General features: G+C 36.0%; 3 protein-coding genes across 6 annotated transcripts; 1 reads left to right on the top strand and 2 right to left on the bottom strand.

The window, feature by feature from the left end:
• The first annotated feature begins 2,423 nt into the window (after window positions 1–2,423).
• Window positions 2,424–11,143, top strand: LOC137742906 (TOM1-like protein 5). Of its 4 annotated transcripts, none has more exons than XM_068482862.1 (11): window positions 2,424–2,735; window positions 2,917–2,987; window positions 3,830–3,943; window positions 4,601–4,679; window positions 4,908–5,006; window positions 5,095–5,208; window positions 6,325–6,482; window positions 6,995–7,070; window positions 9,345–9,430; window positions 10,212–10,373; window positions 10,547–11,143. In XM_068482862.1, the coding sequence occupies exons 3-11, from the start codon at window positions 3,843–3,845 to the stop codon at window positions 10,902–10,904; spliced, it is 1,233 nt and encodes a 410-aa protein (XP_068338963.1). In that variant the 5' UTR covers window positions 2,424–2,735; window positions 2,917–2,987; window positions 3,830–3,842; the 3' UTR covers window positions 10,905–11,143. The 4 variants fall into 4 exon arrangements, with proteins under 4 accessions (XP_068338963.1, XP_068338958.1, XP_068338947.1 ...); XM_068482857.1 differs by having other exon boundaries at window positions 3,825–3,943; XM_068482846.1 differs by having other exon boundaries at window positions 2,912–2,987; window positions 3,825–3,943.
• Window positions 11,144–11,201: 58 nt separating this feature from the next.
• On the bottom strand, window positions 11,202–17,063 carry LOC137742899 (probable glycosyltransferase At5g03795). Its single transcript, XM_068482843.1, has 4 exons — window positions 16,662–17,063; window positions 16,306–16,559; window positions 15,785–16,133; window positions 11,202–11,967 (listed from the first exon to the last, which is right to left on the bottom strand). Exons 1-4 carry the CDS (start codon window positions 17,004–17,006, stop codon window positions 11,299–11,301), a joined length of 1,617 nt encoding a protein of 538 aa, XP_068338944.1. The 5' UTR covers window positions 17,007–17,063; the 3' UTR covers window positions 11,202–11,298.
• A 763-nt stretch (window positions 17,064–17,826) lies between these two features.
• On the bottom strand, window positions 17,827–22,390 carry LOC137717348 (probable glycosyltransferase At5g03795). Its single transcript, XM_068456680.1, has 4 exons — window positions 22,097–22,390; window positions 21,735–21,994; window positions 21,004–21,352; window positions 17,827–18,529 (listed from the first exon to the last, which is right to left on the bottom strand). Exons 1-4 carry the CDS (start codon window positions 22,373–22,375, stop codon window positions 17,861–17,863), a joined length of 1,557 nt encoding a protein of 518 aa, XP_068312781.1. The 5' UTR covers window positions 22,376–22,390; the 3' UTR covers window positions 17,827–17,860.
• Between the last annotated feature and the right edge of the window lie 754 nt (window positions 22,391–23,144).

The following is a 23,144-nucleotide window of genomic DNA, read 5'->3' as shown; positions in this document are numbered from 1 at the left end:
CACATATGTTAGTTTATGACTCGTAATTGTATATAATCATTGCTTTGTATGACTTTATTGGGCCTTCTGACAAAAGCCGTTAGATATTCTTAGTACATTTATCGTCCGTTGTCAAACCCTATAATGGAGGGGATACAATACGAGGACTTTCCAAGAGGCCACCCTATCCTAGTACTACTCTCGTTCAAGCTCACTTAATTTCAGAGTTTCTGTTGGAATCTGGTTCCAATGCATATGAGTTGGTACGATTGCATTCGATAATTCATGCCTGGTAATTGTTAAAACCATTGCTTTGGCCATGGTCTATGAACTTTATGGCCTTCCTCTCTACGAGAGCAGCTAGATATTATTATTATTAAATTAATCGGCCATCATCTTATCCCAAGAGCCCCGAGTCCTCGAAACGAGAAAACAAATTGAGTGGTGATATGCCATTTCAATGCCTTATTTCTCTGCCCATTTTATATTTACACTCACCATAAAAAGTGACAAAAATTATTACAAATTAAAAAGAAAAAAAAATAATTATCACTAAATGAAAATACCCAAGAACTCTAAATATCACCAACAGCAGCCCACTCCCCAGAAAATTTGCAGAACCGTCACTACCGACTCCCCAAATCACCAACACCAAGCGTCCCTCCTCTATCGCCAACCATCGCAGCACCACCACGTCTCGAAAACCACTACAGTAACCAATTTTTATCGTTTCCAATTTGAATTCAGACCACACAAGAGAGAGCGTGATTAAATTGACACACCCCGACCCGGGATGTCTACTAGGATTCCAAATCAAGCTGTGTTGACCGACACCTGGAAGGTGACGAAACCATAAAATATATTGATGTGGATGATGTGAATAAATTTAAACCTAAAAGTGCCTAAGTACAAGAGTGCGTTGTGAGCGGGAATAAACCCAATTCACACGTGATGACAAAGTATAAGTACACTACAGTAAAATAGAGTGAGAATTATACTATTGATGATAATCGCCTACATCAAGATTTGCCAATAATTCTCGTCGGTACGAAAACTCTGATACTAACACATGAAGTGACTAAAAATAATGGTGAATGAGCCTAAAAATAAAATTTTAATAAAAACCTTCAACATGTGCTTTATTGTGAGCCTCGAGGCTTTGCTTTGTCAAATCCGAATTCACCCTCTTCCTACTAAGTTTAATTTCTGAACTTCCTTCCCCAAGAAAGCTTGTGGGGTTCATGATATTTTTTTTCTTTTTCTTATTTATGATATTTTAGGTTTTTTTTTTATCAGTACAAAAAGAATCAATATAACTAATAATTATGTGGTATGACATGGTCGGTTGGTCTTTATGTCTTTAAAGATCATTTTACACTAGGACAAATTTGTCAATAAGAGTATCAATTACTCGTGGGTATGGAAATAAGACACTGGGGTGGGCTTAATAGCACTCAACAAATGAGCCGCTAAAAATAGGCAACAAATTAAGAAAGTAAAAAAATAAATAAATAAAGGAGATGCAACACTAAGACTCTCAAGAGGTCACATATCCTAATGCTACTCCCATATGAACTTGCTTAAGTTCATAATATGCATGTGAGTTGGTATGATGACATCTGTTAATTTGTCCCTCGTAATTGTATACAACCATTGCTTTGGGCATACTCCACAAACCTTATGGCCTTCCTCCCTACAGGAATCGTTGAAACGAGAAAACAAATGAGTCGTAAAAAATGGGAGCATTTTTGCTCACCACCATTTAGTGTGATGTATGCTCATCACCTTATTTATTAATGTTAGATGAGTTTGAATTTTGAGATTCGTGTGGTGGATAAACACAAATTTCAAAATTTAAACTCATCTAATAATGATAAATAGAGTAATAAGTATACACCACATTAAATGGGGTAAGTAGTAAAAATGTGCTAAAAATAGGCAAAAAAATAATAAAAAAAACATAAAAAAAAAAAATACAACACGAAAACTTTTCGGGAGGTGAACCATCCTGACATCACTCTAGTCTCTCGCCCAAACTCCGCTAAAAATAATTTTCTTCTAGTTGTGAGAAAACCCAAACCCAAGTTTTTACTTTTTCGAGGAAATATAGAGCCCGATGGGCCCTGGCGGTGCCAATACTTCGACAACTCCATATATTATATTATATCAATCATTTATCATTAGAGGTAGATTGTCTGCCTTCTCATTTCCATACTCTTCTTATATTTTTCTATTTGTGTAGTTACAGTTAAGTCACGTTAATATTTTATATTCTTATTATTTTTATAAAAAATTAATATAAAATATTAACATGATTTAACCGTGATCACATATCATAAATGAGCATGAAAAAATTATAAAAATAGGAGGGTAGAGAATCCATCCCCTTTTATCATTTCCATCTTTTTAAGCTTAGCAAGTAAAGTAAGAAGGAAAGACTGGACAAGATTCGTCATCCCACCTCAAGCCCCTCTGGCTATCTAAACTTTTCCTACTTCTTTTAACATTTTCTATCACCTTTTATTTATTTATTTAAATTAAAGTTATTTAAGTAAGCTTTGTAATATTATTAAATACATAATTTGTTGTTAATAACAGGAATCAATCATACTATATATGCTCTACTACCAAATCAGTGTAAACTCTGTTCGATTTGATCTGTGTGGGTTTTGGGTACATGGAGAAATGCTTAAGCTCTTGAGGATTTACCAGCTCATCTGCATCTTCTTCCTCTTTCTCTCCCTGTTTCTTTACTGGTAATATATACATACATACATATATATATCGTCCTTTTTTTCTTCTTCTTTCGTCCCGGGAGTGAAATCCAAGGGTTTTCCTTTTTCCCCCCTTCATTTTCTTCAATTATATTTATTGAATTTAATTGTTTTACTATTGTTCTTAAGAAAAATATGTGAAAAATGTTTGCTTGCAGAGTAGAGTGCCATTAGCATATGAAGTGCCATCAGTTTTCAGGTTGCTGCTGCTGACATTCCAATTCTCCGTCTCAGGTTAATTCTTTTTGATATTTTATTTACTTTTTTATTTCTTATTCAGTATATAAAAATGTATGTGCATATGAATGGGTCGTAGTATTGAAGAAAATTCTTCTAGTTGGTAGGTTGGAGTAATAGTCAATTGAATGGCTGTAGGATCGACTACTTATGAATTTTTCTGTGACCGAAATGCAGTAATTTAGAGTTTGAAGTTACTTTCTTAGGGTCTGGTGGCTGTTCTTTGGTTATGTTTGACTGTTTTGGGGGATAGTATTAGAGCCTTTGTGGGATAAAGTTCCGATCTTTGGCATTCTTATGAAATTCGGCTTCTTCATTGTTTTGGGAAGCACTAAATTTGTCTTTTTTTTTTTTTGCAAATTTGGCGGCTTTTGTTTCAGAGGATCTGTTATTGTAACAAAATTTACTTTCTGAATCATGGAACTTAGTTTGGGTTTCTAGGGGCATCTCGTCCTCTGACATTTCAGACCTACAGTTTTTTACCCTTGAAATTGGATTTTTATAGGAAAGTTCTTTGCATTCTTAGTCCGGGGTTTTATGTGAAGATTGTATGACAATTAGCCTTGTAGCCTAATGAGACAATAATGGATGGTCGTAATGGTCAAAACAGATGGATTTGGTTGGGGGAGGGGGGGGGCGGGGGGTGAATATTATGGGAGGATAGTTGTGTCCATGTTTATCAATGATATATGACAAATAGACACTTTGTGAAATCACAAGAGGCGTGCAAGTAGGAACAACATAGGATGCATAGGCACTTTTTCCTTGAACTTATACCTCAATGATTGAATTTATCTTTAGTTCCTATTCTTACCTTCTCTTCACTTTTTAAAGTCCAGAACGAACCAAAAGATGGCTGCTGAGCTTGTCAATTCTGCTACAAGCGAAAAACTGGCTGAAATGGACTGGACGAAGAATATTGAAATATGTGAATTAGTTGCGCATGATCATAGGTATAATTTCTAAAAGCTTCCAAATCTCTCTCTCTCTCTCTCTCTCTCAGAAGAAAGGGTAACACATTATGAATGCATGTGTGCTTGTTATTTTGATTTGTAGTCCTAAGATTTTTCTGAGTTCATTAATTACGACCTTTAATTTTCTTGGGAAGGGGGACAATGTATTAGAAGGTATTTCTGGTTCAGTATAGTGTGAACCGGCTTAATGCCATTTTACCTATCCATACTTTATGGGCGACATGTTTAATATGATGTTGATGTTGCACATAATTTGTTTGTATCTAGGTTACATCATTGTTATTGGGACCTTAGGATATTTAAGTTTGACAAAAAAGGATTGAATTTTTTTTCATAAGCATTTGTAGCTAATCCCTTAAGAACTATACACATTTGTATCTAGGTTTCATCGTTGTATTGGGACTATACGACTTTGTCGAAGAAACCTATGACCTTGAGTTGGAAGTTCTGAATCAACTAATATGTATTATATGTTGATTTGAGTATTGTATCTGGAAAGTTCGTCCCAGATGTTCCCTTTCTAGCCACGTACAAGTTTAATAAATTGCTTTCTCATTACCTACACCTAACAGCTTGGAAATTGAAATTTAAGCTGAAATTACTTTATAAGTACTTATGAATTTTGGGTTGGCGCAGGCAAGCTAGAGATGTCATTAAAGCAATCAAAAAACAACTGGGGAGTAAACATGCAAATTCTCAACTTTATGCAGTTATGGTGAGTAATTGCCTGATTTTGTGATGATATTTGGTTTATGGTACCCATCATGTTGGTTGTTTTTCTTGTACCTTCCTACCCTTCTCTTTTTCCTTGAATTGTGCACATCAAGGGACATTCAAACCTGAGTTTTTATTTTTTATTTATTTATTTATTTTTAAATACTTAAAATTTTCTAATGTTATGTAGTTAGATGTAATATCATCCATTTATGCTTTTATTTTGTAGTTGCTGGAGATGTTGATGAACAACATAGGAGAACATGTTCATAAACAGGTGGTTGATGTTGGGCTTCTCCCTATTCTAGTAAAGATAGTCAAGAAAAAGGTGTAAAATTGTTCTCATTTACTCTATAGCTAACAATTGGCTGATTTCATAATTAATTTATCCAGTTCGCATGTTTATGTGGTTGCAGTCAGACTTGCCAGTGCGAGAGCGCATCTTTCTACTTCTAGATGCCACACAGACATCCCTTGGTGGTGCTTCTGGGAAGTTCCCACAGTATTATACTGCTTATTATGACTTGGTGGTACGTACAAACAAGTAATATACATACTCAGACTCTCATTTTATGACTATGAGAACAAACCAACCTAGAATTATTCCACATGTAGGTTGGTTTAGATTCTTGGCATGTTGTAGCTGGAGAATAGAGTAGATTTTACCAAGTATGTCATGTGAACTTCGAGGTCTATAGATAATAGAGCTCTTTGTTATTTGTTCTTCACAATCAATTGTAAATTGTAATACAAGCATTTGGATTATTAGTTTCAAATATTTGAAGATTTTGCCATTTTATTATGGGTAGAAATCAAAGTTATGCCATATAATTGTAAGTAATCTTGTTGATGAAGTTTTTGTGTGTGGCAATTAGGCCATTTTAAGAAAGTAAGGGTTGATGGAATGATCCAGATGAATAAGTTGGATGATTCGGGGGGAAATGGTGCGGAGTGATAGGCTTTTGAGGTGGTAAACTAGTGGTGGTATGATGTTGACGTAAAGTTTCCAGTTGACAACTAATAATACTCTTTCTAAGTTTGAATGCAATCATAAGTTTGCATAAGATTTTCTTCCTCAGGAAAAGTCCAGTTTTGAGTTTAATTTTAACATACAATTGTGTTCTGGAGAGCCCTCATATTTTCAAATCTGTTTTCCTTGCACCAAGCACATGCCAATGTCCAAATAACATCTCTTTTGCTTATGTAATTGATCATATACTGGAAAGATCTCCGGGGACTGCGGAGAGCTCACCCGAGGGCCCATTTTGGGTTCAAATATGAATGCTGTCTTTTAAATTGTTTAGCCAAATACGTGACCACACACACTGAAGTTTCAATAATTTTCAAAATTACAAGTTGTGAGGCATGCTGCACATGATAGGAAAATGTCTATTTTGGCCTCCTATAGGGTGAAAATTGTTCTGAAACTAGATTAGTGTATTGGTAGGCGTCATGGTTGTAATCTTTCATATAATTGAAACATCTGCTTCTTGGTCGACTTCTAAAGAACATATTTTGCAGTTTTTTAGTACGGTGTGGTTTATTGGTAAAAGATATTTAGGAAATGACTATATCTTGTGTCTTAAATTTCTGAGTACTTTCACATTAGATGATATCCTAAGTTCTACAGAATTAAATATTTTCAGAGTGCTGGACTAGAGTTCCATCAAAGGCCTCGTCAGGTCACTACGAATTGCCCAACGCCACAATCAGCTAAGAAAAGTTCACCTAATGGTGAATTAGCATCATCTATACATGAAGGGGTTGCTCCTCAAGCAGAGCCACATATTGTTCCTGAATCTAGGTACCATCCACATTTATTTTGAATACACTTGGGCATTCAAATGGTTTGGACTGCACTAGTCAACAGTTTAGAAAAAACCAACATTACTATAGTCTGTCATTCTTGGTTATCCATCTCTTATTATTAAAACTAATGTACATAAATATGTCTTTCCAATCTGGTGACTGAAATTAACCGATGCAAATTGCGAACGTTGGTGCTCTCATGTGAAGCCATTCATTGTTGACCTATTTAGTAGGCCTGTATATTTTCTCGTAATTAATGGTTAGGCCTTCACATTTTTCTTATCGTAATGCAAATGAGAATGTATTCCATTACTCAAAAATTCTAAAAACCTTACAGCGAGTTGTTCCTTGTGTATCCATTTTTGTTTCTTCTGAATTTATTTGTACCGATGGCTCGATAAATTTTGTGAATGAGGGGCTAAGCATGTTATGATGGGTTTTTTTTTTTGCTTAGTGTGTGTAGTTTGATAGCATGTGTTTTGATTTTTCTGTACCTATTTCATGCAGTATTATTCAGAAGGCTAGTAATGCATTAGATGTTTTGAAGGAAGTTCTTGATGCTGTTGATAGTCAGCATCCTGAGGTATGATTGTGGAGTGTAGGCTACCGTTTTCTTTTTAAATTCTGGAAAAGATGAGTTGCACACTTGCACAGTGTCTTTCATTGCCATATGACACAAAAACTGTTACATGTTCATATCTTTCCTTGCCTTTTAAGTAGTCCAGTTTACAATGGTTTAAATTTTTTATCACTTAGCTGGTTTGTTTCTTCTTGATGGTTGACTTGGAAAATATGACATATATAATTACTTGAAGAGTCAAAGTTAGTGCTTGTTGATGGGAAGTTTGTGTTAGGAGGTGGTTATCTTATCATAACTGATATTTAGCTTAAAAGTGAATTTCAACCCCAACCTCACATATGGAAATGAACAGGAGCCTTGTGCATGCCAAAAGTTGTCTAATGGAATTAATTTATTGCTTTAGTGTGGAACTCTTCCTTGTTAATTTCTAATGTGGGTGGACAACATAAGCTGCATTGCCTATTCCTTTTCCGTCTCTTACGAAAATCTGTCCCTTTTTTCAAGGATTATTATACTTTTTCCTTGGTTCTGTAGTTTGGGGGTACAGTCCAATTAGAGTCCTCGTACTTTTACAGTGTGCCTACTAGGCATGCGTATGGATATATATAGTTCAGGAGAAAGATGTAGATTACTAAAACCACTGTTAGAAAACAACAGTACATGACATTTTACGTTTACATGCAAACAACAGGCATGCATTATATGCAGAAAGTAATAAGCCTTGGGTTAGTTGACTTACTAAACCTTTAAAATGAAGGAGGCTATACAGCTAAAGGAGTATTGGCGTTGGGAGGTACTTAAAAAGTAGGTGAAAGATGGAAGATGTGAAAGTTGATGAGAGGGATGTGTGACCAGAACAAAGTGAAAGGGGATAAGTTATAGCCTATTAAGTTTAAAAGGAAATGGCAGGACTTAAAAAGTATTATCAGGTAGTTGAATCATTGTTGGTTTGGTTTTACAGGTCCCCAGAGTGACCAGTTATCATTAAATGGAGCCGGTTTGTTTGGATTGTGACCCTAGTGTGAAAATTAAGAGAGAACGGAAGAAAACCAACCCGGGTTGTGTTGTTCGGTTTAGCTGATTTGTCAGTAAGGTAGCCCACCCCTACAAACAACTCCCTTCAGCATGGTTTGACCAGTTGAGAACAATAATGGTTACTCATGACAAGACTAGAAGCGGGAGTGAGCATTCAACATTCTTTAAATAGAAAGATACAGATCATGACATTGCAATTTTGATTGTCTGCATCGATGGCATTGTTATCACTGGGAGTAAGAGTTGGGGCATTCAAGTCTAGTCCTTGATTTTGGGTCAAATTTTCTTACTATAGCATTAAGCTAGCTTTGTTGTTTCTAGGTTGAAGACTTGAAGTTTAAAGATTAATGTAAGGTATTACTTGTCTCAGAGGAAGTCTGTTCTTGACATTTTAATGCGTGCTATCTTGGCTGGAAACTTGTGGTCAGAGATATGGAGACTATTCAGAAATTAATGTCCGAGTTTGGTGGCTCAGTTGATAATTCTGACATGAATAAAGGCTCATAATGGAGCTAATTTACATGACTATGACTTACCCAGATATTCTCTATGCAGTCATTATGTGAGTCAATCTTGACCAACCACGGTTTGTCACATGAACGCAGTTGTACGCATTCTGTAGTATGCGATAGCTATATCAACTAATGTAACCTAGCTGTTCTGCTATATTAAATGGTGACATCATGATCGTCATGTTCTTTTCTGATGTTATGGCGAATTCTTTAGAAATACAAACAGAAAAGTAAAAGATGAAACTAAAAAAAAGGTCCAGATGTCCATGAGATAACAGAAGGTAGGAGAACTTTGCAAGACTATTTACTCTTTCTTGCAGGGGCCTTGCTTACATTCATGTAAGCCATACAACAAAATATATTGATTTTCTTAGGAAAATGTAAAACAGATGTCCCCTCATAACTCTCAAAGGGAATTCATTCATAAAAACTCAATTGTGCAAAATAAGCCATCGAATGAGGATGTGTGGATTCATCTTTGCCATAACCTGGTTGTTCTTAAGCCACATTTAGTCATTTTTCCATTGCATTGTGTCCTCATCTTTCACGTTGGACATGGGGTTACCCCCAGGGGCATGTACCTTGTATTAAAATGAATCAAATGATGATTATCAGATTATGACATAATTACATTGCATGTCTGGTTGGATGACAAGTTGATGTTTAAAGGTGTCCTTTAATGTTTAAATTATCTTCTGTAATGTTGACTCTTAGATATATGTTTCTCTAGGGGGCAAAAGATGAATTCACACTTGATCTTGTGGAACAATGTTCTTTCCAAAAGCAAAAAATTATGCATCTTGTGATGACTTCTCGGTAAGGCTTCTATTATTCTGTAAAGTATAACAATTTTCCTTTTTTATTGGTTGCATAGCACTGTACTCATACTAAATTTTGTTGATATGGTAATTAAATCTCATTAGGTACATGATAAGTTTAACTCTAGACGGGGCGAGTTTGTTCCCCCAGATACTGAGTTGCTTCAGTTACCTCATTAGCAATACGTAATTGGATTTTGTTTAAGGATACAGGGATAGCATTACTTTTTAAATGTCACGAGAAGTTTCGCCTGCTTGGGGTGGTGTTTTGATGTTTAATCTAAAGCTGAAGAAATATGTAAAGGCGAATGAAGTTTTTCCAATTAGGTGATAGTAATTGGACTACATAAATTTCTTGTTGAAATCCATAGTTGCACATTCAAGTGCAGATATATAAAACCTAGATGGCTCAAGAGCCTTGGACGTTGTTAAACTGTATTACTAATTATGCTCATTGACATTTTGGTTTTAGCTCCAAGGGAAGAACTTCCTATTTTCTATGGTGGTATAGTTGATATTGCAAGACTGGAAAAACTGTGGGATTGAGAACACTTTCCGAATTGTTTTGTTTTCAACTTCGAAGGATGGGATATTGGAATGTGGTCTTAAATATTTGTATGGCTCTAATGGGATTTGTAGTTAGTCCTTTAAAATATGATAGTTTGGTTTAGGGGACAAGTATATGTACAGATGCTGCCCATTCTTTAAAACAAACATGCCTGCATGTATAACCTGTAGTACTTGTAGCTCCAACTGAACCTTGTCTTTAATTTTCCTAGGGATGAGAAGGCAGTTTTTCGGGCTATTGAGTTAAATGAGCAGCTCCAGAAGGTTCTTGCAAGACATGAATTCCTACTTTCTTGTAAGCCTACACCAACTGTTAACCATCTTAACCAAGAGGAGGCTGAGGAGGAAGAGGAGGCTGAGCAGCTTGTCCGAAGGTATGTTCAACTACATGGGCCTAAGGTTTTCCTTGTATAAACATTTTTATTCTTTATGATCACTGCAAACTATGGTTTGAAAAAATATCATACAACTTCGGTATGGGGATGTCTACAAACATGTATGATTTGATGATCTGAAATCAGTTGTCTTTTACTGAAAAACTTTACAGGCTACGGAAAGGAAAAGCTTGTGTAAGGCCTGAGGATGAAGAGCAATCAGCCGAGCGCCCCCACTTGGGCTTGCTTGGATCAACCCAGCCAGCAGAACGGCTGAACCGTCCACTTATACGACCACTTTCGTTAGAGCCATTGCATGAATCAAATGGGCATCTTCCGCCTGCAAATGGGCATCTTCCACCTGCAAATGGGCATCTTCCACCCCCACCTGCAAAACACATTGAGAGGGAAAAATATTTCCAGGGGACCAAGACCGATGGTTCTGGTTTGGCTGGCCATGTGAGGGGTCTCTCATTACATAGACGCAATGCCAGTAGCTCTCGCAGTGGAAGCTTGGATTTCAGCGAATGACTGTTGTACTCGAGGGGCCTCTCGTGTATGACCAGGTTTTTATTTTCTCAAGTTTTTTTCTTTATATATTGGTAGTTGATATGGCGATGGTTTCTGATCTGTTAGTGTTGTGGAAAGCTGGAGAACATAGCTGCCATATTTTATCTCATGTTGTCATATGTGATCGTATCTTATGACCTCAGGTTTGTCTTATGAATATACATATATATCTATATATGTTATATCTCAACATTTATTAACAGCTTATGTGCCCGCAACTGCCTGCGTCGAACTTATTTTGTTAGACGTACCTATGCATGGGTCCGTGTGTAAGACAATCGGATGATACGCAGCAACAACCACGTCGAAAACATCTTGAAGGATTTCTTTTTATTAGCTAAATAGATGAGCTCAATTAGGTGAATATATCTTGAATGCGAATGTTTAAGCGTCTGAGCCAGACGGAGTGAACAATCATGTGGAAAACATCGTATCTCTTCGGCGGTCCATTCACCAAAAAATGCCGTTGCACTTGTTTCACCCTCCTCTGCATCCGGAGGTACTGTCTGCTCGATATGGCTGTCAATATGGTCTTGATGTCGGATATATTCTTGACCGGAACTTGTACAGAAAACGAGTTCCAGTTCAAAACATCGCTGAATGGAGGAACGTAGCCATCTGAAATCAACACCGGCACACACTCGGCGTAAATTGCTTCCACCACTCTTGGACTCGCTACTTCGTACCCGCTAGGGCATAAGCAAAACTTGCTGCTCTTGAACATGTTCTCGTACGACATTCCCTGAGGAACTTTGTCGTAAACTAACACGTCTTGGTCTTTGCCCTTCCATTCGTTTAGGAGAAGGTACCTGATGTGGCCGTGTAGACCCCCTGCATAGAAAGCTAGTGTGGATCGCTTCGATGGAGGCTGGCCGCCGATTCCTGACATTTCCGATGTTTTCAGATAAATCTCTGGAAGTGACGCATCTTTCGACGGATTAAATCCTTCTGAAGTGTTCGCATTGCACATAACTCTAATGGAGTTGTGGAATAAATCAGGGACGAAGGATGTCGTTAATGGTCCCTGTAAAATGAACAAGGACTCGGTTACATTATCGACCAACTAATACACTCATACCGTCGCTTAGCAATAAGAAAATTAGAAGGAAAAAGAAAGAAGAGACTGAGTTAGGTAATGAGTTAGGATTAGAATAAGTTTAGAGTTCGATTCTTTTTAATTTAATAAACAAAAACCAAAGTCAAGATAAAAAAAAATAAAAAAAAAAAATTTCTAAGGGTGCTATTTTTGGTACTTCTCACAAGTGCATTTTTATAAATACAAAAGCTTAGAATGCATAATGAGATATTTGGAGTGACAATAACATAATTTAAAATTATTGAAATAAAAAAAATTCAGGAAATACATAGTAATGACACCATTAGAATGAGCTCTTACAAAAATAGCACAAGATGTAACAACTACAAAATTGACCTGAAAGAGCGATTTAAACAATGTGGAAGACAATATATCAACCAAATATCAACGACATCTTAACAATGTTATTGAAGTATGGATACCAAATATTGATGTCATATCAACAAAATTTATTAAATATCGATGAAATATATACTGATTACTGAATAAGAAAAGGTCATTTTTGTATTTATTTCAACTTGGTGTCATTTTTGTAGGGTACAACACTTGGGTACTGATTAAACATTACCCAATTTACTGACCCTCTTATTGTTAAATTATAGAGAAAGAACTTATAAAGAATTTTATGTTATGTGTTCTTCTCTCTGTGAGGGAATTTTACATTATGTATTCTTATCCCTGTGGAGACATATTTATAGTGATACAATCCCTTGTAGGGCAAGGAAAATAAAACCCTAATCTCTTTACAAAGGAAATAAAATCCTAAGGACCTTCTATGTGCAATAGGAAATCTTCTCATAAAAGGAAAATAAATCACCGTACTAATATTAATGGTTTGGGCTTTGTAGCACCATCATTTGCTTCAGGCAAAGAAAGTGTCTTTGAGCCAGTGGGGCGCGCTTGATGAGTCATCATCAAAGACTGTTGTGATTTTCAACGAGTAAAAGGGTAGTAATAAAATTCAAGAATGTGGTGAAACTTTGCTCTCTACATTGTATATGTTAAAGAAGATATCTCATATTAATTATAGTAAATATTGTAAATCTGTAAATTAGTTATTTGCTTACCTGTTATGGTTTGTTTTCCTTGATTGTAGGCATTAGTTTAGGATCAGGAATGTATATGTTTCCTATATATCTTGTAACCCTAGCTTTCGGTGAATACAAGAAAAAACATTCTACTATATTACGTTTCTAGATGGTATCAGAGCCATCTAACGTCACCACAATTCGAGAGCCTACCACTTTTCTGCAGGCTATCCACCATCCACAATGGCGTGCTGCCATGCAACACGAAATTGCTGCTCTTCAGGCCAACAATACTTGGTCTCTCGTTCCACTTCCCCATCACAAAAAGCCAATTGGCTGCAAATGGGTGTACAAGGTCAAGCTTAAACCTGATGGGACCATCGAGCGTTACGAAGCCCGGTTGGTTGCCAAGGGCTATAGCCAAATAGAAGGGGTTGACTATCGTGAAACCTTTGCTCCGGTTGCCAAGTTAACCACTGTTCGTGTGCTCCTTAGTGTTGCTGCTGTGCGTCAGTGGCATTTGCACCAACTTGATGTCAACAAAGCCTTCTTGCATGGTAATCTTGACGAGGAAGTGTACATGCAATTACCTTCTGGCTTCGGACGAAAGGGGGAGACTCGTGTATGCAAGCTACACAAATCCTTATATGGTTTAAAGCAAGCCTCAAGACAATGGTTCATCAAACTTTCCACCGCTCTCAAGGCTGCCGGATTTCATCAATCATGGTATGATTATTCCTTGTTCGTCCGAAGTCAACAAGGTAACTTCATTGCTTTGTTGGTATACGTTGATGATATGATTCTAGCAGGAAATAATCTGCAAGAAATTGAAGCAACGAAGCTGTTTCTCTCGCAACAATTCAAATTGAAAGACTTAGGCCAACTTTAATATTTCTTGGGGATAAAGGTTGCACGGTCCAAAAATGGCATCACCTTGTGCCAACGAAAATATGCATTGGATATATTAGATGATGCGGGATTTTTGGGTGCCAAACCTTCACGATTCCCTGTGGAGCAAAATGTTTCTCTTACACAGGCAGAAGGAGAACTTCTGGTTGATGCTTCATCATATAGGAGACTTGTGGGTGGGCTGATCTACCTGACCATAACAAGGCCGGACTTAGCCTATGCTATGCACATGTTAAGTCAGTTTATGGAAAAGCCTCGACAACCACACCTTGAGGCGGCACACAAAGTTCTCAAATACATCAAGAGTGCACTGGGACAAGGCATATTTTTGCCATCCAAGGGATCCTTGCAGTTAAGGGCATTTTGTGACGCTGATTGGGCTAGATGCAAAGACATAAGAAGATCAATAACAGGTTACTGTATTCAACTTGGTCAAGCTCCGATATCCTAGAAAACAAAGAAGCAAACCACTGTCTCTCGTTCCAGTGTAAAAGCCGAGTATCGTTCCATGGCAGCCACATGTTGTGAGAGCAAAAGTTCCCCCTTTTTTTGATCCATTTCTTTAGTGGGAGCCAAAGCTTTCATCGGTGTCATAAGGCGACGCGATCCCGGTGTCTCGTCGATCATTTCGTTCCATTTTTAGTAAAATAGTGAAGGATATTCCATTAGTAATGAAAAAAGGGGTTGAGGAGATCTGTATATGTTGTTCAGGTCGATCAAAAGGCGCAGAAATAGCTAGAGCGCTGCGGGTCCGGTTAAGTAAGAAAACCTCTTTTACTACCTCTTATAAAGATCACATGGTTAAAGAACATTTTAAGAGATTTAAACGTGATTCATTCACAACCAGTCACATTGTTTTGTGACGACCAAGCAGCCATATACATTGCTTCGAACCTGGTATTTCATGAAAGGACAAAGCATATAGAGATTGATTGTCATTTGGTAAGAGAGAAGATTCAAGGAGGACTGATTCGTATGGCATACATACGAACAACTGACCAACCAGCAGACATCTTCACCATACCGTTGAGTTCTACACAGTTTGAAACATTGCTCAGCAAGTTGGGTGTTATTAACATACACTCCAACTTGAGGGGGCTTGTTAAAGAAGATATCTCAGATTAATTATAGTAAATATTGTAAATCTGTAAATTAGTTATTTGCTTACCTGTTATGGTTTGTTTTCCTTGATTGTAGGCATTAGTTTAGGATCAGGAATGTATCTGTTTCCTATATATCTTGTAACCCTAGCTTTCGATGAATACAAGAAAAACCATTCTACTATATTACGTTTCTAAAGTATCTAACATAGAAGGACAAGAAAAATCTTCTCCAATCAAAATTCGGTTGAGCATTACAAACTTCAAAATTGTACCCATTCACAAATTTTGAGGTATTGGAAACAAAGGTTTTGCCAATCATGCTTTCTTCAGGCAAAGAGATCATATACCTTGCTTCATATATATCTCTAAACTACGAATTGCAGTGGTCCTTCATATACATATGCAAATTGAAACAAACATATAGAAAGACAAAATTTGAGAAAAAGATAGTAGGGCCAGATTGTGCTACATTGGCCTTATGTGCATTTGGAAGCTAATAAACGGTAATTTTATTATGAAGCAAGGAGTTGGTAACTAAAAAGAAAAATCAAGTGATTTTCTTAATGCTTTTTTAGCCACCTATATATTGTATTTACGAGTAAAGGTAAGATTATAAAATATTCAATTTAAAGTGCATATAGCTTATTTAAAAATAAAAATAAAAATTAGCACACGTAATTAGATGATAACATATGATGTACGTACCCAATCGTGACAGGACAACATGAAATGATCGGCACCGTGGCTTCGGTTCCAGAAGGGATGTTTGTGAGAAATGAGATTGATGTAGTCGACCACCGCAAGCTTCATGCCACTTACATCAAAGGTTTCAGGCATGTAGATATACTGAACCATGTTAACCACACTGAATGGAAGGAAATAAACAAGTGCCTTGTGAGGGTCTTTTGTACGGTACAATTTGCCCTTCTCCATCTCATGAATAAACCTTCCCTCCGATGAATATATACTCCTGCATGGTCCGTCGTGAAATATTGGAACCTCTCCTTCTTCGTATACGTAGATCTTGAACACATTCTCCATCTCTAGGTAACTCCTGCCAACGTTTCCTTTTATTTCATTTTTAATTATTATATTGTATAACAACAATTAATTAACTAAATATTTGTTAATAATTCTGATTCAGACGCTTAATTTTGTTGTTAGGTAGACTATAAATCTAAATCGTTAATTAATCAAGTCGAGTTTAATTTGTCTATATAACGTACCTGTGGAAGGCGTTAGGGTTGTGGTATATGGGGCCTCGAGGAACATAATCAGGGTCTTGATGTGTGGATGTTTTATTCCTAACTTTAGCAGCTTCTCTAATGGCAGACCTTGCTCTACTCAAACTTGCTTCTACTTTATCAAGCTGGCTGCCGCTGATGAACACTGTTCTATTGGCAACAACATTATTATCCACTGTATTAATCACGTCTCCTCCTACTTTCTGGATTATCGTCTCTTGCAACACATCAGCTGCCTAATTAATGACAAAACACAAGATTAACTTAAGATATGTATAAAGACATGATTAAGAAATTAACATACAGAGAGAGAGAGAGAGAGAGAGAGAGAGAGTCACTGATATTTGAGGGGCAGGAGCAGGAGCTGGAGATGGGGCGGCTGTATTTAGGTTATTTAGTGAAGAGAAACTAAAAAGTAGAGGTTGTGGTGGTGGTTGAGTGGATGTTAAAGCAGCAAGAGAGTAAGTAGTAGTAGTAGTATTAATATCACTACTACTACCACCAGCTGAAGCTGCAGCTACTTTCCATGTTGTCTCTGAAGAAGAAGAAGATGAGGAGGAGGAGGAGGAGGAGGAGGAAGCCCTTGAGATTACCAACAAAGATACTGCCAAAGTTAATACGAGTATTAATCCCACTAAAACCGAGAATAAAGATGAAACTGGTTTGTTACGACTGGGCCTCATTTTTCTCCAGCTGATGATCTCTTCCTAGTGTCCTAGCTAATTCCTTAAAGGCTAGCTCCATATACATCCACCACACATGCACAGCACTAGTGTCTATATATACATATCCTATCCATAGGTATCTACTAAGACCAACTCTAATGGTTGAGGTTAAATACTAAATTTCAAGCCAAAATCATTGGAGAATAAAACCTATTTTTACGGGTTCAATACTAAATTTTTAGCCTAAAAAATTTAAGCTTTAACCCACAAAAACAGTTTTTATCCTCCAATGGTTTTGGCATAAAATTTTAGTCCGAGATTATTGAAGAATGAATTTATACTTTTGTTTTTTGGTAACTTCTTTAAAAATAAAATTTATTTAGATTATCCTATAATTTATTATTATGAACATTTTAACTTAAAAATATTTAGAATCTGATAAATAATGAAAAATTATTAAATATGCTTCAATCTTGCAACAATTACTAATACAAATATTTTAGCCATCTGATTTTGTTTGGAATAGGAAGAAACAGTTTTGGATGTGGGTAGAAAGAAAATGAGAGGGAAAAATACTTCCAGGAAACCAGGACGGATGGTTCTGGTTTGGCTGGCCATGTGGGGGGTCTCTCGTTACTTATATCTTATGACCTCAGGTTTGTATTATGAATATATATCTCTATATAATTATGTTATGTCTGAAAATTTGTCAACAGCTTATGTGCCCGCAACTGCCTACGTCGAACTTATTTTGTTAGACGTACGCGTACGCATAGGTCTTCGTAAGACAATCGGATGATATATATGCGGTAACAACCATGTGGAAAACATCTTGAAGGAATACTTTTTATTAATTAAATAGATGAACTCAATTAGGTGAATACATCTTGAATGCGAATGTTTAAGCGTCTGAGCCAGATGGAGTGAACAATCATGTGGAAAGCATCGTATCTCTTCGGGGGTCCATTCACCAAAAAATGTCGTTGCACTTGTTTCACCCTCCTCTGCATTCGGAGGTACTGTCTGCTCGATATGGCTGTCAAAATGGTCTTGATGTCGGATATATTCTTGACCGGAACTTGTAGAGAAAATGACTTCCAGTTCAAAACATCGCTGAATGGAGGAACGTAACCATCCGAAATCAACACTGGCACACACTCGGCATAAATTGCTTCCACCACTCTTGGACTTGCCACTTCGTACCCACTAGGGCATAAGCAAAACTTGCTACTCTTGAGCATGTTCTCGTACGACACGCCCTGAGGAAGTTGGTCATAAACTTGCACATCTTGGTCTTTGCCTTTCCATTCGTTTAGGAGAAGGTACCTAATGTGGCCGTGTAGACGCCCTGCAAAGAAAGCTAGTGTGGATCGCTTCGATGGAGGCTGACCGCCAATTCTTGGCATCTCCGATGTTTTCAAATTAATCTCTGGAAATGACGCATCTTTCGACGGATCGAATCCTTCTGAAGTGTTTGCATTGCACAAAACTCTGATGGAGTTGTGGAATAAGTCGGGGACGAAGGACGTCGTAGTTGGTCCCTGTAAAATGAACAAGGCCTCAATTATATCATCAACCAACTAATACACTCAAACCGTCGAACTTAGCAATAAGAGAACTAGAAGAAACAAAATGTAATATTTCAACTAATAAATTTGATTTAGACCTTAATTAGTTGATGTGTGTTCTATTATAACGACCCAATTGACTGAAGATGTAACAAAAATGAAAGGAAAGGTCAGTCGTGATTAGGGAGGCGGAGTGAAGTAATGAGTTAAGATTAGAATATATTATGGAGTTCAAATATTTTTTTTTTAATTTAAAAAAAAAATACAAAATCAAAGATTGCTATTATTGATATCCTAAAAATTGTATTCCACACTTCTCATAAATATATTTTTCTTTATGAATATGGAATGTTTAGAGTGCACAATGAGATTTTTGAGTGTCAATAATAGCACCCAAATCGAAAAAAAAAAAGAAAAAAAAAAGAAAGAGGAAATGCACAGTCATGACACCTTTAAAACGAGCACTTACAAAATTACATCAAGTTGTACCGACGACAAAAATTACTCGAAGGAGCGACTCAAACGAAGTGCAGGACAATGTTGGAACCAAATATCAACGCAATGACAATTATATTGCGACCAAATATCAACGTTATATTGACTTATAAATATGCAAATAGCGACGCTATATTATCAATATCTACCAAATATTCATGAAACATTTACTGAATATAGATAGCCGTTTTTGTACCAACGTGAGTTTTGTAGGAGCTTATTCAAAAGGTGTTATTATTGTGCATTTCCCACAGAAATTTCGAAGTATAAAAAGAGAAAAAGAAAAACATTGGATACGGAAAAGGACAATGGCCACTAAGGCACTTGCCACTTGATAAAGAAAGTCTCTGTATTGTATTGCTGGTACCACAAACAAACACTTCCTAATTTCTAAAATATGAATTTTGAAATTTTGTTTTGGTAAAGGACTTGCAAATTTGCAACAACCAAATAAAAATATTAAAATTGCAGTATCCTAAGGTCGGACAAGATCAAATGCATACTAACCCACAAGAGTATATTAGTTTAGATCTATATGTTTAAAATATTTAACAACTTAATAAAGCAAAACAATTAAGAAAATTAGTTTTCTATGGTTCATTAATAATGATAATTATCTATTTCTAAAATAAATAACGATAGTAATCATGAGAGATATTCTATCTTCTATGAAAGAAAAATAATTGAGTGACGATGTTGGGATAAAGACATCGGTTGAGGTCAATAATAATTATATATCTTGTAAGAATTATTGGCATTTTGTTAATAAGTGTTAAGAGAAAATAAAATTAAAATAAATACTAGATATTAGACACCACATAAAGTCAGAGATATACCAGAAAAGAAACAAAGAAGAATATTATTATTCGATGTATGAAGTGCTCCCCCCACCCACCACATTCGTAAAGGAAGTTTCAACCCTCGTGAAATTGAAGTTGGTGCCACGTTGACATCGCCATCCCCATCGCCCTCGCAATTGGACTAGTCACTACTAAATATTAATCATTATACAATCGTATATATGAGAATACTCCAAATGTTTTAAACCTTTGTTTAAAATTAATTAAGATCCGGAATATTCCATACTCTAGAACGACGTAAAACTTTGGTAATTCCTACTTAAGTCTTCCATCATGACTAATTTTTATTTTTTCTATCAAAGAGATGGGTGGCTAGCTAGATATCTCTAAACCACAAATTGCAGTGGTGGCCCTTTGCATGTATATGCAAAATGAAAGAGACATATAGAAAGACAAATGAGAAAATGAGAGGATTGTCAGATTGTGTGCTGGTATGGGCCTTATATGCATTTGGAAGCTAATAAACGGTTATTTTACTAATTTTTATGAAAACGGTTATTTTACTAGTAAGCAATGGGTTGGTAGTTAAAAAGAAAAAAGTTCAAGTGACTTTGCATCCCAATATGAAGATGCATTTATACTTTCATTTGTGAATAACATATCTTGACCGAATAAAATCTACGGTTAGAACTGTTCAGTTTATTAATCTTCATTTGAAGATCAATCTTATAAAAAAAATTTCGAATTCGAGATTGTTTAATCATCTAATTAAATGTATCAAATAAATAGACGGGTTATCATGAATATATTACTTTGTATCTACATTGTCCATTTGTTCCATACACCTTAATGACTAAATGATCTTCTATTGAAATGATTTTGTAGGGGTGGTCTCCAAATAAAGATTAAGAAATTGAATAATTTCGATTATGAAATTTGTACGGTCAAAAACGTTATTCGCAATAGAGTATGCAAGTATTATCCAATAAAAATCAAGTAATTTTAAAAAAAAAAATTTATTTAGCCTCCCGTATTCATTTACGAGAACACATAAGATTATAAAATATTCAGTTTGGAGTGCATATAGTTAATTATAAAAAGAAGGTAGATATAGTGTATGTAGAAGGTAATTAACAGAGGTGAGATACGTACCCAATCGTGACAGGACAACATGAAATGATCGGCACCGAGGCTTCGATTCCAGAAGGGATGTTTGTGAGAGATGAGATTGATGTAGTCGACCACAGCAAGCTTCATGCCACTTCGATCAAAGGTTTCAGGTATGTAGATATACTGAACCATGTTAACCACACTGAATGGAAGGAAATAAACAAGTGCCTTGTGAGGGTCTTTTGTACGGTACAATTTGCCCTTCTCCATCTCATGAATAAACCTTCCCTCCGATGAATATATACTCCTGCATGGTCCGTCGTGAAATATTGGAACCTCTCCTTCTTCGTATACGTATATCTTGAACACCTTCTCCATCTCTAGGTAACTCCTGCATGCCATTTTCCATTTTATTTTTTATGATATATATAACAACAACTAATTTATTAAGAGTCTGTTTGATAATCATTTCGTACTTTTTACTTGTTTGGTAACTATTTTCGGTTTTCAAAAAACTAAAAATTTACAACTAAAATTTGAAAACTCAAGAAGGAAGTTTAGTTTTATTATTTTGAAAAACTGAAAACTAAACTTTGAAAACATAAGAAAAAAGTTTTTCACTTTTTGGTTTTCACGTTTGAGTGAAAACTGAAAACGAAATGATTATCCAATAACTCCTAAATATTTGTTAATAATTTCTTATGCTAGCTTGAGTGTGAATTTGAATTTGAATTACTAATTAATCGAAGTCGATTTTTCTGTAAGTAACGTACCTGTGGAAGGCGTTAGGGTTGCGATATATGGGACCTAGAGGAACATAATCAGGGTCTTGATGTGTAGATGTTTTATTCCTAACTAGAGCAGCTTGTCTTATGGAAGACCTTGCTCTACCCAAACTTGCTTCTACTTTATCAAGCTGGCTGCCGCTGATGAACACTGTTCTATTAGCAACGTCATCATTCTTTTTAGCTGTATAATTAGTTACATCTCCCTCTACTTTCTGGATTATCGTCTCTTGCAACACATCAGCTGCCTAATCAACAAAACACCAGATTAACTTGAGATATATAATTAAGAAAATTGAGAGAGAGAGAGAGAGAGAGAGAGAGAGAGAGAGAGAGAGAGAGAGACTCACTAATATTTGAGGGGCAGGAGAAGGAGAAGGAGCTGCGGCCGCTGTAGTTAGGAGTGGAGGTTGTGGTGGTGGTGGTGGTTGAGCGGATGATAAAGCAGGAAGAGAGTCTCCAGTTGCTGCTGAAGCAGCAGCTACTGTCGACGTTATCTCTGAAGAAGAAGAAGATGAGAAGGCGCTTGAGGTTGCCAACAAAATTACTGCCAAAGTTAATAATCCGAGTATTAATCCCACTAAAATGAAGGATAAAGATGGAACTGGTTTGTTACGGCTGGGCCTCATTCCAACTGATAAGTTTCCTCCTCCAATGCCCTAATGCACAGGACTAGTATCTATACAGATATATATGTGTATGTATGTATATTAGATGTATATGCATGTGTATATATGTGTGTATGTATATGTATATATGTATCCACTAGCGCTTTGTGCCCTTTTTGGTGATTGACTCAGGAATGAGGGGTATATAGGGTGTGCTAGATTTCCCCTATTTGGATATACTAGGCTGCAGAAAAAAAAGTGTGGAGTAATTCGTACGCAAGAACATTGGTTCGCCATACATTTTAGGAACCAATTATATTATAAAACACCTTTTAAAAAGTATCTTTTTAGAAAAATCAATTAAAAAGTAGTTAATTAATTATAATAAATAGACAAACAGTTTATTTCTTTTACTAATTTCGACTATCTGTTTTTATCAATTCAATAACTAAATAATTTTATATTTTATTAATTTTTTTGCCAAAATATCTTTGTATAATAAATTATAATATAAACATTTTGTATAGTAAATCCTTCGCAAATAGCAACGGATACAATCAATTAATTACTCATAGTGACAGCGACGTGACCTCTCAAAGTTTAAGGCCAATATAAAATTATTTAGTTATTGAATTGATAAAATTTTAAGGCCAATATAAAATTATTTAGCTATTGCAGATTCCAGACTAGTTAAAGGTAGTTCCTTCGGAATAAGATCATTTCCGAATTTTTTTGTGGAGATGTGAATGATTAATCAATTGTGTTCGTTCATCGTACATTATGTAATTAG

The sequence above is a fragment of the Pyrus communis genome, chromosome 1 (assembly GCF_963583255.1).
Source record: "Pyrus communis chromosome 1, drPyrComm1.1, whole genome shotgun sequence".
NCBI classification, from domain to species: domain Eukaryota; kingdom Viridiplantae; phylum Streptophyta; class Magnoliopsida; order Rosales; family Rosaceae; genus Pyrus; species Pyrus communis.
Note: the sequence above shows the minus strand (reverse complement) of the source record. Positions and strands in the feature narration are given on the sequence as shown.

Bases quoted from the DNA above. Each gene is read 5' to 3' on its own strand.
- LOC137717348 (XM_068456680.1), bottom strand. From the start codon at position 22,375: ATGAGGCCCAGCCGTAACAAACCAGTTCCATCTTTATCCTTCATTTTA. The intron at 21,995-22,096 runs GTGAGTCTCTCT...TTTGTTGATTAG, and splicing joins CTCCTGCCCCTCAAATATTA to GCAGCTGATGTGTTGCAAGA. The intron at 18,530-21,003 runs GTACGTATCTCA...TTCATTTTACAG, and splicing joins TGTTGTCCTGTCACGATTGG to GGACCAACTACGACGTCCTT.
- LOC137742899 (XM_068482843.1), bottom strand. From the start codon at position 17,006: ATGAGGCCCAGTCGTAACAAACCAGTTTCATCTTTATTCTCGGTTTTA. The intron at 16,560-16,661 runs GTGACTCTCTCT...GTCATTAATTAG, and splicing joins CTCCTGCCCCTCAAATATCA to GCAGCTGATGTGTTGCAAGA. The intron at 11,968-15,784 runs GTACGTACATCA...TTCATTTTACAG, and splicing joins TGTTGTCCTGTCACGATTGG to GGACCATTAACGACATCCTT.
- LOC137742906 (XM_068482862.1), top strand. From the start codon at position 3,843: ATGGCTGCTGAGCTTGTCAATTCTGCTACAAGCGAAAAACTGGCTGAA. The intron at 5,007-5,094 runs GTGTAAAATTGT...ATGTGGTTGCAG, and splicing joins TAAAGATAGTCAAGAAAAAG to TCAGACTTGCCAGTGCGAGA. The intron at 5,209-6,324 runs GTACGTACAAAC...AAATATTTTCAG, and splicing joins CTGCTTATTATGACTTGGTG to AGTGCTGGACTAGAGTTCCA.